The sequence below is a fragment of the Strix uralensis genome, chromosome 2, assembly GCF_047716275.1.
Source record: "Strix uralensis isolate ZFMK-TIS-50842 chromosome 2, bStrUra1, whole genome shotgun sequence".
Taxonomy (NCBI): Eukaryota; Metazoa; Chordata; class Aves; order Strigiformes; family Strigidae; genus Strix; species Strix uralensis.
The window spans coordinates 41,285,916-41,304,913 of NC_133973.1; the positions used below are offsets into that span (position 1 = coordinate 41,285,916).

At 38.5% G+C, this 18,998-nt stretch overlaps 1 protein-coding gene across 16 annotated transcripts in view; it reads left to right on the plus strand.

Moving 5' to 3' along the window:
* Positions 1-18,998, plus strand: part of CASK (calcium/calmodulin dependent serine protein kinase) — a 225,904-nt gene that overhangs the window by 77,858 nt on the left and 129,048 nt on the right. For all 16 annotated transcript variants that reach the window (XM_074858493.1, XM_074858495.1, XM_074858498.1 and 13 more), the window contains exon 3: positions 10,982-11,087. In XM_074858493.1, coding sequence (XP_074714594.1) covers positions 10,982-11,087 — 106 coding nt within the window. The remainder of the gene's footprint in view (positions 1-10,981; positions 11,088-18,998) is intronic.

The following is an 18,998-nucleotide window of genomic DNA, read 5'->3' on the forward strand; positions in this document are numbered from 1 at the left end:
TTGCACTGGTTTCATTACCTTTGAGCTCAGTTGCACTGGTTTCATCACCAACACTTGATTTTTGTGGAATGAAAAGGGGGATATATTTTAAAAGCACTGGTTTCAGAGGCTTAGAGGACTATTGCAACTGCAAAAAAAGGGAAAATGTGCTCTTTAAAGCATTGCTACCTTAATAGACAGTATTTTAAAGTATTTTATGAATATGTGAAAGTAACAAGTCTAGTTAAAACTCTGTTGGTTCTTAGCACTTTCAGGATTTCATGCTAGTAAAGAATACATTCTGTAGGTGGTTTTTTTTATTACTGATCTAAGACATGCACACCTGTTTTACAGAACTTGCTTTATAATGTGTCACTTAACAAAGAAAGGAAAAAAATTTCTATGACTTTGGTAATAATTGCAGAGAAGCATGTGCAGAAGTGGAACACAGCAAAACTACCTTTTCTTATCCTACTGCTTGTAAAGAGTTTTCTGGTTCCTGACATTATTCTGTCACTGAAACAGAAAACAAATTTTGTTCAGGTAATTGGTCTCCAGCGCTCAGACATCACTCTTCTACAGGATTTCCTAGTTGAACAGAATTGGTATCATCCTTAAAAGTTGCTAGATAGTTATTTGTTACTCAGGGTACATCTCTGTACTGTAGATGCTGTTTGTCCTAGAGTTCAGTGCTATGGAGGGTGCTTTTGGTGCTTTGGCTGTCTCAGTACAGCAGCATATAATGCAGCTTGCACTATTTTACTTGAGAAAAACTGTAAAGTAACCTGTGCTGCATGCCACAGCTACCACAGCTAAAATGCTGTCACTCACTGAGCTATGTGACATTGCAGAATTAATTTCATCAGAGTAGATTGATATTGTAGATGCTGTTTTGCCTGGATTGTCTAGACTTGATATGATTAAAGTAGACTATTTCCTTTCTAGCATTAGTGAGCAATTGGTTTCGTTTTGGCTATGCAGAGCCTGGCAGTTCAAGACCAAGGAAACTTTGATCAAAGCAAACAAACAAGTAAATTTTGTCTGTATGAAAAACATCTTAAACACTCCCCCTTTCTGAGTGCCTTTGGACACTCTGTTTCTGCCTGTTAGTGTTCAACAGCAGCAGTGTAGTGGATTATTTAACCCTTCCTAGAATAGGAGTTTGGGATATTTTATCTAGACTAGCTGAATCTGTTATGAACAGATTTCCTTTGAAATTCCAGACTTTTTCCTGTGAAATTGAGATTCTTTGTTAATATCAGAAAGTAAATTTCCCTGTCAGTATGTTCAGGTAAAGGCTAGGCCACAGAAGAAAAGACTTTTCAAACAAAAAGAAAACTGCAAATATCAGCAACAGAGATAATTTTTAATCAAGGAACATTCTTTTCTTGATAATGTTCTGTTGCCTTTGAGGACACCTACTTGATATAATGTCATTACATTTTAGTACATGAGTACTAAAACTCATTTAAAGGACTGCAAAGTCTAACCTTTAGTTAACCTGATCTGTCTTAAGTGAATTTTGGCCAAAATATTAAAGAGATGTCAAAGATTGGTGTAAAAATTTTCTGCCAATCTGAATTTAACATTGATAATGATAAGCACATTCTGAGATATACGTTACCTGTATTGCCCTGGCCAAAGGCTGAAGAGAAAACATAAACACACGGATACATGCACACACACCCCTGCACCCCTGCAGCAAAAAAAGAAATCCCCAGAAACAAGCAAACAAACAATAACCAAAACAAAAAACCCACCCTGTGTGATTAACCTTTAAGAAGGAGGAATTCCAGTGATTTAAACTGAACTACTTCAGGTTCTAGCTTTCTAGAGCTTTTTGCTGGACTTCAGAGCAGTAAACACGTTGCTCTGTTATAGTTTTGTGGATTCAACAAAGAACTTCTGGCTTACGTGAGCAAACTGTGTTTGAATGTATTCTAGCTGTGTAATACAGTTATCGATGTGTGCAGTGTAGTAGGTCCTGGTGTGGTCATCAGCTCTGAATGGCTCGTTAGGCGTAGAAGAGGGAATGGTATTCCACAGAATCTGGATAAAAGGGCGCTTAGCCCTAGCATACTTCTTTTTTCTTTTTTTTTTTCCCCTTAGGTCTGAACTGTAATCATCATTAATGAGATCAATGGTATAAAACTGGCCAAACGTAAAGGTCTCTGCGGCTAAATAAATGCAGCCACTGCTGACTACATACCACATCAAAGTAGGAGCTGTGTTGCCACCTAGTGAGAAACTGTAGCTATGCACGTTGACTTGGAGTTGCATAAACGTAGGAAATTACAGACGGGAAGGAGAAATAGCACCTGACTTACAAGTTAATTTTTCAATTTTAATTTCAGTTTCAGTTAAATGTACGAAAGTATACAGCTACTGCAAGTTAGCATTTCCTGATAATACTGTGAAATCTAGAGTTCTTAGTTTCCTGACTACTTCACTCTTTGGGAGGAAGACAGCAATGTTACAGACAATTCTGATTTGACATATTGTCCAACATTTTAAGCCAGTGCTGCTGTTGAGATGAGCAATGCTGCTGTAATCTGGCCATTTGTTTCTATTGCTGTGCTATCAACACTGTTGTGCTCGTAAGTGTTTGTGCAGACACGCAGAACTAGTCTGGTTGAAAAATAGCTCTTAGGGGAGAGGAAAAAAGATTGTTTGCAGTCGGATCGATTCCTTGATTCTGTTTATTGTGCAGTTGCACTAGGATGAAGGGGAGAGATGGTACAGGAGTGGAGAATGAGTTGGCAGAATAGAGAACAATTGCTGCTTTTAATGGGGCTGCTAGTTTTAAGTGTTTATCAGTTAGTTTTCACTACAAAAAAAACCCAATCTGTGTAACTTTATGAAATGATGACCTTCCAGTCATTTCAGTAAAGACCACTGTTACCATACAGCTGAGCATTTTGCCAGTTCAGTGCTCCAGACAGCATGTAACATTCTTTTACCAAATACACACCTTGTGTCTAATTGTTTTTCTATTTTTTTAAAGACATTTCACAGCATATTCTGACAGATCTGCTGCTGCACATACCCTTCCACTTCCCTCGGTTAAAGAATTCATTGTATCACAAAGTGTTTAAAATTGTGGTTTGTAGTGTAACAACATGTGGTCTATGGTAATTGGGAAGGTGTTGGGTTTCAGACTATTATGCAGTGCTGCATAACAGGTGGGAACACAGGATTTAATATAATATGGTTATCAGTAGTGAACCCACTTTCATAATTTGATTGATCACGGCTTGAGAGTCAATGACTATTTTCAATTTCCGTTCATTAATTATTGAAAACAAGGCAATGTTAGAAAAAAAGGAAGGTGTTTTACAGCAGAGGTTCTAATATGTCTTCAGCAGCAACTCCAAGGAAGTCCAAACTTGTGACACAGAGAACCCTCCTTATTCCTTTTAAAATTTATTTATGCAGTTTATAACACTACTTCTCATTATTGTGTCCCTACTTGAGTTTGTGAAACACTTTTGAAACTGCTGCTTTGCAGGGAGAACTACTAATGGTGTTTTGAAATAAAGATTGTGCATCTAAATGAAAAATAATCCAGAAAGTGATGGTTTCACTTTTCTTTGTTTTCCCTCTTCTTCCTCTGTTGCCCTACCTCACTGAACCTGCTGTTGAGTATAAACCAAGAGGACCTAGGATGTAGAAAATCTTAGAGGAGAGATATGGTCTTATCCAATCTTTAGAAAGATTAAATTAGATTTTTTTTTTTTCATTGTGGTGGGTGCTTCTTAAAAAGTTGGTAAGAATTATCATTTAATTAAAGTATTTGGTTTTAATTATCTGCAATAGGCAGCTGTTTATATTCTTTCAGACATTCTTAAACATTTTTATTAGTTCAAGTTGATTCATTACCCAAAATATACCATCTTATTTATGAAGTATTGCTTATTTGCATGCCAATAAAAATGAGGAAACGAGTAAAAGGAGGGAGGATTTGCTTTCATGGACACAACCATGCAAGCCAACTTACAATGTCTGTCATATATAGTGATGGTGGACAAGTCTGGTGGATGTATCAGAAGTCATGGGAGAAAAGGAAATTGTTTTTTCACACCCAATTTCATGTTCTTCATAGCTGATGGAGTATAAACTGAGGAAGGAAAATTGCCTTTTAAGTCTCCCAAGACAGCCAGCTCCAGCTAAAAAGCCATTAACATGTTCATATTTATGTCCAAACACTGAGAAAGAACAGAGTAGAAAATGGAAGTTATTCAAAATTTAGCAAGCATCTATAAAGTCTGATTCCATGAAATGGGGATTTCCATAGATTTCTGTATGGGGGGGCTCAGAAATGGATTCTGGTTGTTGAGTAGTAACTGTAACTGGATTTTGTTTTTCATTCTTCATGTCATCATTTTGTTTCCAAATGGTACAGCAGCATTAAAACAAAAGATACACTGACTGGAGATGGATTATCTCACATTGTCCTTGTAATTGTTGATTACCATGGTGTTTTTATCAAGGGCCATTCAGAAACTCTAAGCATTTGTTTCCTTTTGGTATATGTTTTAAGCATGTTTGTTAAGGTACAGATTGATTACTTATATACAGATTATTTATACAATAAAAGATTTGGTGGTGGTGGAGGCACTTTGCAGGGAAAGGTGTATACTTGTGCTTGTACTTGTGTTTTGCAACATCCTAAGCAGCTACAAGTGGTGGCTTTCATAGTCTTATTTGCTTTCTTCCATATTCCTTTCCTTTCTTTTAAGCTAGTTTCTGTACTTGAGATTGCTCACTGAGCCATTTCACACACTAAGACTGCGTGATACTAAGCCAGTGGGGAAAAAATGAATGGCTTTTTTTTACCAAGTTAACACTGAAATGGTTTGGTGTGTGATGTGACAAGCTCCAGGCTGCTGCACAGTGGAACAGAGGGCAAGAATGTGTGTGGGATGAAGGGAGAAACAGCCAGCAGTTAAATCATCTTGGCTACTGTGGAGTTTTAGCCACTCCAAAGTGCGTGGGAGGGGAAGCAGGAAAGCTTTTACTAGTTGTCGAGGCAAGGAGTCACTAACTGGTCAGATGTATCTGTGATGAGGAGTTGGTCACATATCCCAGGAAGGCAGGCAGTGCTGTTTTAATTAAAAGAAAGGCGAATACTCTCTCATGGAAGGGAAAAAAAAAAAAAAAAAAAAAAAGAAATCTTTGGGGCCAAAACATCGCTGTGGTTCTGTAGTATAGGAATTTCATTGCCAGTGTCAATATAAGATGTTCCCACCTGCAGCTGCCCCTTTCTATTACAGTATGTTGGCTGTGCTGAGAGCTTTTTAGGAGTTCCTTGCTATATTATTAGAATAATAAAGCTGAGAAGTAATTTTCACAGAGGAGCAGGAATGAGCAAACAGCGAGGGGATAGGGAAAGTTTTAAGCCCTGGAAGTTCACCTGGGTTAGGAAGTGTGACCTCAGGTACAGTATGATTGGTTAAACTAGAGTTTGCTGTTGTGCAGAATGTGTCATGGGCTTGTTATGTGCTGTCTTGAGGCAGAGGTGTATAGCAGTGTGCTCATCTTGGGGGTAGTCAACTACTTTGGAGCCCCTTGAAGCATGGTGTCTAGTACAGTCTTGGCTACTAGAAAATGGAGCACACCTGTTTTAAATGTAAGTGGCAAGTTTTTGGTGATGAAGGGCTTCAGGGGCCATTTCTGTGGGAAGAGGCTTAGGGCTGCCCTGTGCTGGACACAGCCGGTTCCAGACAGTTCCAACCCATCAGCCATGTGTGTGGTGCTTCTATGAAAATATATTTGAGGAAGGGTAGGAAGTGTTGAAGCAAGGCATAGGGAGTGTAGAACAAGAGGGAATACCAAGATGAGGGAAGGAGAAGGTTCGCCATGACAAAGCAGATATTCGCTGCAGCCTGTGGAGGACCTATGCTGGAGCAGCAGGAATGTGTAAGAAGGAAGGAGCAGCAGAGAGGAATCACTGTGTACTGAGCATGACCCCCACCCCCTGCACCACTCAGAGTTGGGGGGTAGAGGAGTCTGGAGTGAAGGAGTGAAGTTGAGCCTGGGAAAGGGGGGAGGAAATTTGTTGGTTTAATGTTTATCTTTTTTATTCCCTCTACCCAAATCAATGAGTAAGTATTTATTTTAATTGGCAAGAAATTCCATTACCTTTGTCAAGTAAGGCTATTTTGCCCACTATAGCAACTAGTAAGCAATCTCCCTGTCTTTATCTCAACCCATGAGGTTTTTTGTTCCTGTTCTTCATATTTTTGACCTTCTGCCTTTCTGAGAGCAGACAGTGAGCAAGAGCCTGGGTGGAAGTTTAGCAGCTAGGCAAGGCTAATCCACAAGACAAAAAACAATGTATCTGTCGAGTGAAACAGTTCATGCTAAGGTCTCAGTGCCTGCCTTATACATGCTTCAGGGGGTTTAAACTAGGACTAGTCTGGCCTTGTGGCCTGTTCAAGACTGGAGTGCATCAGGCACATTTCTGAAGCATATAATTCAGTTTAGTTGTATCTGGAAGAACTCCAGTTGGAGTGGTCAGCAGCTTCTCCATGATGTGCACCAAAGGATGGTAGGTGAGAATGACACAACCAAATGAAAAAAGCATATTGATTTCCTTTTAAAACTTAGTACTACCACATCTATGTAAATTATATATAATCATATTCTCACTGTACAAAATGTATAGAAGCATTTTAAGCAAGAAGTTTACTACTGATGTAGATACATCCTTTTGAAATACTGTCGTACCCAAGCTGTGGCTGGAGAACTAATCTCTTAAAGGGCTGAACCTGAAAAATCAGAATGCTGTCTGTTTAAAAATGATGTATGTCTTCTATCTTGCTAAGAAACTTGCTGATGCCCTTCCTGAAAAAGATGTGGCTGCTACAGTCTTTTCATGTCTCTTTAAAGATGTTAAAATGGTACTATAATCCGGGCCACTAGAGAGCATCTAATTCTTCCATGCTGTAGGATACCATGAGCATACTTTCAAAATATGTTCAGTATGTTTGAGATGTTTTAAAACCTTGGGTATCAGATTTTGAAAGGAAATTAGGTGTTTGCCAGAATTGTCAGAGATGCGTAGGATATTAGGTAGTTAACTCCCATGGAAATTTTAAGTGATGTTCCTGTTTTATATTTTCTATCAAAGACTGACACATCTTTCTTTATGATTATTTAGAGCAGTTATCTTTCTAGTGCTTCCAGCAATTCATTTTCAGTGTCGCTATCCAAACACAAGGCTGCATTTTCTATGTGTAGTGATTATTGCTGGGAATTCCCTTTTCCATCTTAGAACTCTTCTATTTGTTACAGAAGTCTGAACTTTCATGCCATTTTAACAACTTCAGTGACCCTCTCTAATTAGCCATGTATAAAATGGTAACTTAAACATGTCTCCAGTTGCTAAAAAAACCCTGTTTTGTAAACAGACTGAAATTCTGGAACACTTATTGGTAACAGTAGTGTAAAATGACAGCTTTTAAATCCTTTTCAGATCATGATGTAAAGTATCAGACTCTGTGCTAAGCAAGTTAAATGAAACACCACATCTTTCTCCCTATTTCTGGTTGTGTAACAATACCTTTCATGCAGTTGGCAGAGAAACTTTTAAAGCTTGTGCTTTTAAACTTTGCTGTTCTATTTATTATCGTTGTTGTCACTAATGTTTAATTTTGAAAGAAGTGCTGACAGAGAAGACTTAAAAGAATGGACCAGAAAGTCATTTCTTCAGCCATAACAAGAAGAAAGAAATGAATAGATGAAGTGTTCAAAAAGGGTTCCAATATAAAGTAAAATAGTCCAGCAATTAAAAGATGACAGTTTGGTTTAGATTCTAAAACCTTGTCTTGCCTTAGGGTATGTTCCTTTAGCTAAATTTTGTTTACTAGTGAAAGAGACTGTTCTAAATATGAGATACATAACCATTAGTAAATGATACATGTCACTTCTTGCTGCTTAAAGCCAGCTGACTCCATTGGCAGATTATAGAGTTGTCCTGAAGCTCTTTTAGTTGTTTAGAATATGAAAGGCTTGTTTTGATATGAGATGTGTGGGACCTTTATTACTACACGACATGGCTAAAATACTCAGCAGAGGTTTAGAAAACTTAACAGAAAGTAGCAAATAGTTCATATGATGTTACATTCAGAATGATAAGTTACAGATAATACGGTGGCTCACAAAATAATGAGATTTTTCGTAGGAAATCTTTGGTCACCTGCTTGCAGCCAAACATCTGCTTGGTTTTAGGTTGCATTCAGAACTGGAACAGTATCTGTAAACACTAGGGATTTTGTTTACCTCTTGGGGAACATGTGGAGATGAAATTTAATTCAGTCTGGTAAAAGCATTTGGTAAAGCATTGAGTAGGTGATATTTTTTTTAAGTGGAAACAATGAAATATATGTGCCACCTTTGCCTTTTATCCTCCCTCCCCTTTCCTTTTTATTGGTCTTAAACGTGACATATTTTGACATTTGGGTCACCATCCAAATGGATTTCAGAATCCATCATCTCTTTTCCGCCCTGTGGTTTTGTTGAATCAATGTGGTACATACTTGTCTGTGTCTTTATGCCAAGTTTTCTTCTTCCTTAATAGGTCTACTGTTAAACAAGTCCCTGCTGTTTTTCAAAATAGGACTTTGTTCTGCTCTTAGCCCTGAGACCCCTTAGTCATACAAAACCTTGTTCTGTGACTTCTGTTCATTTGTTTTCCTGCTTGGAGATTTTATTTTCCACTTCCTGTTTCTCCTTCCTCTGCTGCTACTCAGTCTGTGAGCAGTTGTTCCACTCATGCAATATTACACAAAGGAATGAGGTAAATGGCAGCATATGTTTTCTTCCTCACAGTTCTACTTCCCTTCAAAATATAATTAATACCCACGATAAATTAATAAATTAAGCAGCCAAAATAAATTGTGATTGAAACAGTTTTTACCTGTAAATAAAGCAGAACTTTTCTGTAGTTTCCTATTGGGTGTTCACTTCGTTTTCTATCTAAAATAGATACCAGATACCATGGTGAATTGTGGTAGCATTAAAGTCGTTATACAGCGAGAGACAAAATAAAAGCACCATATTTTCTGGAGATCATAGTCATTCACAGAATCACATGGCACAAGAGAATAGAAAACTATCCATTGGTATGCTTACCTGTGATCCTACTTAGGAAAGACTGGATGTGTACTTCAGCAAAAGACAAGGAGAGCCTCATTGCCTGGAAAAGAGGTGATAATTATTTAGTGTCAAATCAGTGCCTAAGTATGATGGAAGGGAACGTTACAATATGGTTTTAGTAGCTACTCTGCGTGAAGGTGGTGTAAAAACTGATATGCAAGTATTTTCAATTGTGAAAGACATACAGCTGTTTTCTTGATAGAATTTCATCTCTGTATAAAGGACAAATTTTACATTAATTTCTTTATCTAAATTTCTTATGCATCAGTGAAATTCAGTTATTTGCTTCCTATTGCTGCTCTGTTTGCACTTCCTAAGATGACATTACGTAATGGTTTCTAAGAGGTTGCTCTACTCATTTTGCTTTTAGGTTATGTTTTCAAGGATGTGAGGGAGGAAGCGCATAATACAAGTGTAATATGAAAGTTCTATAAGAAAATTTGCACTTTGTGAATCTGAAAATTTTTCTTGGATTAAAATTCAGTCATTTCCAAATTCTGAGCATTTCTTCTGAATTTATAGACTAAAAGATTGAAAGTCTAGCGTAAATCTGAGTAACTCGTTAAATGCTTCACGTGAAAGAATGTTCATCTCGCTGCTTGTATTTTTGAATGTTACTGATTCATGTTAGAAATGTAATATGGCACATATGAAAATAGATCGTTTTAAATTTCTTTCTGGTATAGCACAACAATATGGTAAGCATTCTCAAACCAAGAAACCGTACTTATATTTTCCCATAAATACATATGTAGGTTATTCTTGAGCAATGAACAATTGTATGGAAAGAGAATAGAAAAGCAAAATGTCTACAGACTGATATTTTCCTCTCTTCTCAAATTACCATCAAGGCTATTCGTTCATGATTTTGCTATTTTTCTAGAGTTCTAGTAGTAAGTTAAAAGGAAAAAAAAAGTTTAAGGATGATTAAATAACAAAAATAGCAAGTAGTTTCAACAAAGAAGAAAGACAATTAATTCTGTGTGTTTAGGTTTTGCACTTCTATACTAGCAGAAGGATTGATTTGCGATCAGAAAAAGTAAGAGTGTTGTTTGGTTAAAAACAATCTCTCAAGTTTTGAGATATGTCACAGTGGTTTCTGCTCTTTCTTTATTCACAACTGTTTCTGCTTTTCTCCCTCTTCTCTAGAACAGAGATGCAAGCTAATATATGCTGGTTAAAATTTATGCCAGTGTTATTTCCTATATTGTGATTATTATTTTTTTTAAATATTAGAAAAAAATGTATTACTTACGAGGATGATCAGATACCAGTATAGGTTTCCTAAACAGATTGTAGAGTCTCCGTTCTTGGAGATGTTCAAAACCCAACTGGATGTAGTCCTGGGCAGTCTGCTCTAGTTAACTTTGCTTTGAGCAGAGGAATTGAACTAAAGACCTTCAAGTTTTAAAAGTTCTGAGTTTGGTGAATGAGCCTGTCTTCTGTATTTAGAGATAATCTTGGAGTGATGTTGGATATTTAAGATTAAAATCTTGGTGTAGTCTTCATATGTGCATTAAAGGAATTTATTACTGTACAGTTCTTCAGATTACCAAGGAGATATTTTATGAATAGGTCAAGTCAAGAAAGGCTGTTAAGTTTTGTGTGTTTGTATTTTGAGATCTATATGAGGTTTTTTAAACTTAATTTCACACTCAAGTTCTGAAGAGGGATTATTAAATACCATCTCATCAGTGTTCTTCATAAACATTACAGAATATTAGAAATTTCAGGTCTGTATGTCTTTCCAAATATTGTGTTCTAATTGTTTTCAAATATTTCTTTTGTATTCAACAGCTTGAATACAAATACAGCTAATATGCTACCTTATTATCTTCCACAGATCTGAAGAGAGAAGCCAGTATTTGTCACATGCTGAAGCATCCTCATATTGTTGAACTATTGGAGACATACAGCTCAGATGGAATGCTTTATATGGTCTTTGAGTTGTAAGTTTTTCTCTTTGGTTCTACCTTTCTTTGTTGTCATTTGCTAAATAAAATCCTAAAAATATGTCTGCTTTCACCTGCTTGTTTTGTAGCTCAGAAGTCTCAAGTGCTATGCAAATATTTATTTTTGGCAAGTTACAGGTTGTCCCAAACAAAAAAAGTTGTCATGCTGGCGAAGTGACTAATGTCAGGCTGATTCTTTATAGCATTCTCTCTAAGGGCAGACATGATGTTAATTAATGGCTGCTGTGTCCCTAATAGGGCACATGAGAACGAGTTAAAAATCTGCTGATAGTCATCATCTTTGGGTTACCGATGGTGTTCTATTCCAGTTGTGAATTTTGTTTGGTTTTTTTTTCCAGACTACTGTTTCTTTAGCACTGCTTTCCTTTTAGTAGATAAGAAGGCAAAGCTTATTGGTGTATTTAAGTATTCTTGTAAATCAATATACTTGTTAATATCGTATGGAAAGAGGCATTTGTCTAAAAGATGTTTTTGAAGCTTGAATGGAAGAGTTTAGCTACTGTTGGATGGGTGAACAAAATATGACGTTTCAGCAGTGTAGAGGTATTTTTAATCGACAGCAAGAAACAAAAGGGCGGGCAGCCCTTAATCACCACATTCCTTTTTTGAGGGAAAATTATTAGTCCTACTTGAGTTAGGTTTTAGGTACCTCGGAACGACAAAAACAGACATGCAGAATACTAATCTGTGCATCTTCCGTATTTAATCTTCCTTCTCTGTTACCTACCAGGTCATCTTTTTATGTTCCCCATATATGCATTCTTAGTGTGTCTGGGCATATGTGTTTATACCTCTTTAATTTCTCTGACCTTCCTGCATTATGTTTTCTGATGCGTTTGGCCTACTTATGTTAGAGCAAGCCACACCATGCCAATGCGTTAGGTCAAATTGGCATATCCACTAGAGCCAAGAATTTGGCTTGAGATAAGCACTTAAAAAATAATTCTCACATGTTAATTTTACAATTGAGTTAGACAAAAAGTTAGGTGGTAGCAGCAAAAAAAATGAAAATTGTTGTTTGAAAGTCTTCTGCTTTTTTAGGTGAGTTTATAAACTTACAATTGTGTGAAATAATTGTTTTATGCTTTCCTTTCTGTAAGTTTTGATTCAATACTGACTCTGGGTTTTATTTTGTAAATCCAAAAGCATGAACGAAAGTACTTTAATTATCCTATTATGAAATAATTATGTACACCTTGGGAAGGCATAGTATGATAATTAACAAGATTTTGAAATGGAAAAAAGGTTTTGCTTCTATTTTTACCATGCTGGTAGCTCAGAAATATGAGACAAAAGCAGTAATTATTTTTTAATGACAAACCTATTATCATTTATGTTTGTATACATAAAAAGTAAGTCTGAACAATTTGGATGACTAAACAAATACTGTACCTGACTTCAGGCCACATGAAAGAAGGAAATATGAGGATAATTATTTAAAGGATAATAATTCTTTACCATCTCGTATATCCTTGTCTCCCTTGCACACTGAGACATCACTCTCTTGTAACAAATGGTGACAGAAAATGAGACAGTAGGAATACCTGTGCTCAAAATGTAGCAGGGAATGGAAGAGTTGTGTACACAATGTGTTATGCTGGAGGGGATGACTTGGTAAAGTGATCAAACAGAAGACTGATGTTTGCTGTGGAGCAAGACCGCATTGTCTGAGTTTGATTGGGTTAGTGGCATACTATATAATTGTGACCATAATAAGAAACTTGTAGTTAGTAGAAAAGCATCTATGTATTTGTAGGTAACTTATTTTCCCTTGTACTGCTTTCTGTTCATTATGATATTATTATAACAAACTTAACTGCTTTGCAACAGAGTTAGTCTATAGTAATAAAATATATTTTATTGGAGTCTAGTTATTCTGAAATGACAGAAAAGGGGAAGACAACACAGATCTGCAGAGGAGATATAAGCCCAGCTGGTGATGGGCTGTTTATGGACTGACAGGTGCTTTGCATGAAAGTTAATTCAGGTTCAGCACATTAAATGCATGGAATAACAAAACCTAAAACTTTGCCATCAGTTGCACATAAATGATACATAGGTCTACTACTGTGGAGCAGGTGCTAAAATTACCCTCAATATCTTGCTAAATCTATTGTTATGAAAAAGTACAAGTTAAATAAGCAAATGCAGTATATATCTGATAATAAGAGATTGTACCACTCAGGAAAAAATACAATCTGTGACCAATTTTGAAAAATTTTGTTAAAATAAACATTTTAAAAATCCTGTCACAATTCATGGAAGACTGATGAACATGAACAGTAGCAATGAAGTTTAACACCAAAAAATTAGCTATTTTTAACTGCTATTTATACACAAATTCAAGTGCTCCTTAGAATGAGGCCATCATGTCATGTTACCAGCAGGTTGGCATTACCTGTATGGTACTGCTGTAATAAATTGCATATAAGTAATTGGTCATAATAGATTAAGTGCATGTGTGGAATAAGAAGCAGACACGGTCCCAGAAAGTCTTATTCTTAAAGGAAAATTATTATTTTAAAAGTATTTAGATATTATTACATCATAAATGAGAGACTATGTGCCTGTGCCAAGTGATTTCCTCCACAAACACCCCGGCTGCTCCCCAGAAGGGTAATGGACTCTTTCCACTTATGAAAGAGTCTTCCCTTGGAGGCTCTAGAGAGACCTTGCATGTGAGATAGGGGCAGCTCTAGTCTTTATCATACAGTCACAATTTTCTTTCCCATTCTGTGACGTTATTTCCTGACAGCTGTATATAGAATCATAGAATCATTTAGGTTGGAAAAGACCTTAAAGATTATCAAGTCCAACTGTTAACCTTACACTGCCAAGTCCACCACTAAACCATGTCCCTAGCACCACATCTACATGTCTTTTAAATACTTCCACCGATGGTGACTCAACCACTTCCCTGGGCAGCCTGTTCCAATGCTTGACAACCGTTTTCGTAAATACATTTTTCCTAATATCCAATCTAAAGCTCCCCTGACACAACTTGAGGTCATATGTTCTTGTCTTATCTCTTGTTACTTGGGAGAAGAGGCCAACACCCACCTCGCTACAACCTCCTTTCAGGTAGTTGTAGAGAGCAATGAGGTCTCCCCTCAGCCTCCTTTTCTCCAGGTTAAACAACCCCAGTTCCCTCAGCTGCTCCTCACAAGACTTGTGCTCTAGACCCTTCACCATCTTCGCTGCCCTTCTTTGGACACATTTCAGCATCTCAGTGTCTTTCTTGTAGTGAGGGGCCCAAAACTGAACAGAGTATTCGAAGTGCGGCCTCACCAGTGCTGAGTACAGGGGGACGATCCCTTCCCTAGTCCTGCTGGCCAGACTATTTCTTATACAAGCCAGGATGCTGTTGGCCTTTTTGGCCACCTGGGCACACTGCCGGCTCATATTCAGCCGGCTGTTGACCAACACCCCCAGGTTTTTTTCTGCTGTGCAGCTTTCCAGCCACTCTTCCCCAAGCCTGTAGTGTTGCATGGGCTTGTTGTGCCCCAGGTGCAGGACCCGGTACTTCGCCTTGTTGAACCTCACACAACTGGCCTCAGCCCATCAACCCAGCCTGTCCAGATCCCTCTGTAGAGCCTTTCTACACTCAAGCAGATCAACACTCCTGCCCAACTTAGTGTCATCTGCAAACTGAGGGGTGCACTTGCTGATAAAGATATTAAACAGAACTGGGGAACACTACTTGTGACCGGCTGCCAACTGGATTTAACTCCTTTCACCACAACTCTTTGAGCTTAGCCCATCCAGCCATTTTTTCACCCAGCGAAGCATACACCATCCAAGCTATGAGCAGCCAGTTTCTCCAGGAGAATGCTGTGGGAAATGGTGTCAAAGGCCTTACTAAAGTCCAGGTAGACAACATCCACAGCCCTTCCCTCATCTACTAAGCAGGTTACCTTGTCATAGAAGGAGATCAGGTTAGTCAAGCAGGACCTGCCTTTCATAAACCCATGTTGACTAGGCCTGATCACCTGACATGCTATGTGATGACGCTCAAGGTGATCTGCTCCATAACCTTTCCTGGCACCAAGGTTAGACTGACAGGCCTGTAGCTCCCCAGATCCTCATTCCAGCCCTTCTTGTACATGGGTGTCACATTTTCTAACTTCCAGTCAACTGGGACCTCCCCAGTTTAGCCAGGACTGCTGATAAATGATTGAAAGTGGCTTGGTGAGCGCTTCCACCAGCTCCCTCAGTACCCTTGGGTGGATCCTATTTGGTCCCATAGACTTTTGTGTGTCTAAGTGGTGTAGCAGGTCACTAACCATTTCCCCTTGGATTATGAGTGCTTTGTTCTGCTCCCTGTCCCTGTCTTCTAGCTCAGGGTGCTGGGTACCCAGAGAACAACTGGTCTTAAAGACTGAGGCAAAGAAGGCATTAAGTACCTCAGCCTTTTTCTCATCCTTTGTCACTGTGTTTCCCCCCCCATCCAGTAAAGTATGGAGAATCTCCTTAGCCTTCTTTTTATTGCTAATGTATTTATAGAAACATTTTTTATTGTCTTTTATGGCAGTAGCCAGATTAAGTTCTAGTTGAGTTTTGGCCCTTCTAATTTTCTCCCCGCATAACCTCATGACATCCCTGTAGCCCTCCTGACTTGCCTGTCCATTCTTCCAAAGATCATAAACTCTCTTTTTTTTTCCTGAGTTCCAGCCAAAGCTCTCTGTTCAGCCAGGCCAGTCTTCTTCCCCGCCGGCTTGTCTTTCGGCACATGGGGACAGCCTGCTCCTACACCTTGAAGATTTCCTTCTTGAAGAATGTCCAGCCTTCCTGGACTCCTTTGCCCTTCAGGACTGCCTCCCAAGGAACTCTGTCAACCAGACTCCTAAACAGGACAAAGTCTGCCCTCCAGAAGTCCAAGGTAGCAGTTCTGCTGACCCCCGTCCTTACTTCTCCAAGAATTGAAAACTGTCATTTTGTGATCGCTGTGCCCAAGATGGCCTCGAACTATCACGTCACCTGCAAGTCCTTCTCTGGTCATGAACAACAGGTCCAGTGAGGCACCTTCCCTAGTTGGCTCCATCACCAGCTGTGTCAGGAAGTTGTCTTTCACACATAAGTCTCGAGTTAGTCATTGGACTTAAGTTAACTGTGACCTTTTACCTAATACAAGCATGTAGTCAATAAAAGTACATCAGATATATTTTACAGTATCAAAATAGAAGGAAACAATTTTTTTTAAGTCTGTGCCTTGCAAGGAACAAAATAGTATGCAAAACTCACCTGTTATTTGAAAATTTCATTTATGAAATGTGGTGCAATCTGGTTTCTTTCATATTTGTTCAGTAAGGTACTATTCTAGACAGTGCTGTCCCTGTCACATGATGTTTGCTTGACAGTTTATGTGTGGGAGAGCAAGGAACATAGAATGCTGTTTTCTGTTTGGTATGTAACTATCACTTTTGGGTTTATATTTTATTGCTTATTACATTTTGTTTCTAATGACCATTGGTCTTTATAAATGAGAATCCTTTGAGAAGGGTCAGCTACTTGCAATATTTCTAACAGAAAGCAAATATTCCATTTCAAGTGTCCAAAACCCACATTTTATACTTAGAGTGCGTTATATGCAGTTTATCCTCAGTATAATCAAAGTATGTGGACTGAGAGTACTTACCTTTCATGCTGTAGAGCTCAGATACATGAGTAGTGAGTGAATTGCAGATACCCTGATATCTGGGTATTTGAAGAATTTGTCTCACCACTATACATAGGTGGGTTTGCTTTTCTTGGTGCATTCTAAGAGAGATTTATCTCTTGGGACATTAGAAGTGGTATTTAGATTTACTAGTTAGGCTGTATATGTATATAGTTTTACACATATAACTTTGCTCTTTAACCTAGCTAACATGTAAAAATGCTTTAGTTTTAAAATCTCAAATTCATAAAAGCAGTACTTTAAAATGGTTGCACTTTCTTAGGTTTATGTTAAGCATAAGCTGATGAGCACTTAAATGACTGTACATTCAATCATGCGGCTTTGTTGAAGTGTTAAGGAAAAAAGGGGGGAAAAATGAATGCTATCTATTTATTCTGCGTTGTTACAATACTGTGAAATAGCACAGCTTCTTGGTTTGTGGAGTGAAAAGTTTTTTTCTATTTTACTTAACCATCTTAGGATTCCAGTTACGGTTTTATTTTTAAATGCAGTCTCATCTGTATCCTCCATCTTTTATATGACTTTACTGTGCTTCTGTTCTTTCATACCTGCAAATGCATTATCTAGGATAAAAATAAGTCTTAAATGTTAACATTTAAAAGTAAAATCAAAAGAAACTAAAAAACTGTATTTTTCACACCAAAACAGGTGGTTGTGATTACTGAAAGAAAATAGTTTCTAGGTTTAAAGTTTGGGCCAGACTGCCAGAATATCCAATGAAAGGAAAAACTTTCAAATTCATTTTGAAAAGCTTACAATACACTTAGAGAGGTCATTAAATTACAGATTCTGTCGGTCCTAACTTCAAATGTTTAAAAATTACATGGTAAATCTGAGGCACCTCTATACATGCTCTTTTTTCCTGTGGACTGAAAGGGAGCCTTAACTCTAATTTTAAACCATAGAATAGTTTTGGCTCAAAGGGACCTTTAAAGGTCATCTAGTCCAACACCCCTGCAATGAGCAGAGACATCTTCAACTAGATCAGGTTGCTCAGAGCCCCGTCCAACCTGGCCTTGAATGTTTCCAGGGGTGGGGCATCTACCATCTCTCTGGGTAACCTGTTCCAGTGTTTCATGACCCTCATTGTAAAAAATTTCTTCCTTATATCTAGTCTAAATCTACCCTCTTTTAGTTTAAAACCATTATCCCTTGTCCTGTCATGACAGGCCCTGCTAAAAAGTCTGTCCCCATTTTTCTTATAAGCCCCCTTGAAGTACTGAAAGGCTGTAATAAGGTCTCCCTGGAGCCTTCTCTTCAGACTGAACAGCCCCAACTCTCTCAGCCTGTCCTCATAGGAGAGGTGTTCCATCTGTCTGATCATTTTTATGGCCTCCTCTGGACCTAGTCCAACAGGTCCGTGTCTTTCCTGTGCTGAGGGCTTCCAAGCCGGACACAGTACTCCAGGTGTGGTCTCAGGAGAGTGGAACAGAGGGGCAGAATCACCTCCCTCAAACTGCTGGCCACCAGTAACCCAAAGTCCCTCCTCCACAGGTCTGCTCTCAATCCCTTCATCCCCTAGCCTGTATTGATAACAGGGATTGACCCAACCCAGGTGCAGGACCTTGCACTTGGCCTTGTTGAACCATGAGGTTCACACAGGCCCACTTCTCGGGCTTGTCCAGTTCCCTCTGGGTGACATTCTGTCCCTCAGGCATGACTCACCACTCAGGTTGGTGTCATTTGCAAACTTATTCGGAGTGCACTCGATCCCGCTGTCTATGTCATTGATGAAGATACTAAATAGTACTGGTCCCAGTACGGACCCCTGAGGAACATCACTTGTCACCAATCTCCATCTGGACATTGAGCAGTTGACCCTCTGGATGCAACCATCTAACCAATTCCTCATCCATCAAACAGTCTACACATCAAATCCATATCTCTCCAATTTAAAGAAGGATTTTGTGGGGGATCATGTCAGAGGCCTTACAGAAGGCCAGATAGATGACATCTGTAGCTCTTTGCTTGTCTACTGATGTAGTCACTCCATCATAGAAGGCCACTAGGTTGGTCAGGTAGGACTTGCCCTTGGTGAAGCCATGCTGGTTGTCTCAAATAACCTCCCTGTCCTCCATGTGCCTCAGCATATCTTCTACGAGGATCTGTTCCATGATATTCCCAGGCACTGATAGGTTGGTAGTTCCCATTGTCCTCCTTTCTGCTCTTTTTAAAAATGGGTGCAGTGTTTCCCTTTTTCCAGCGACTTC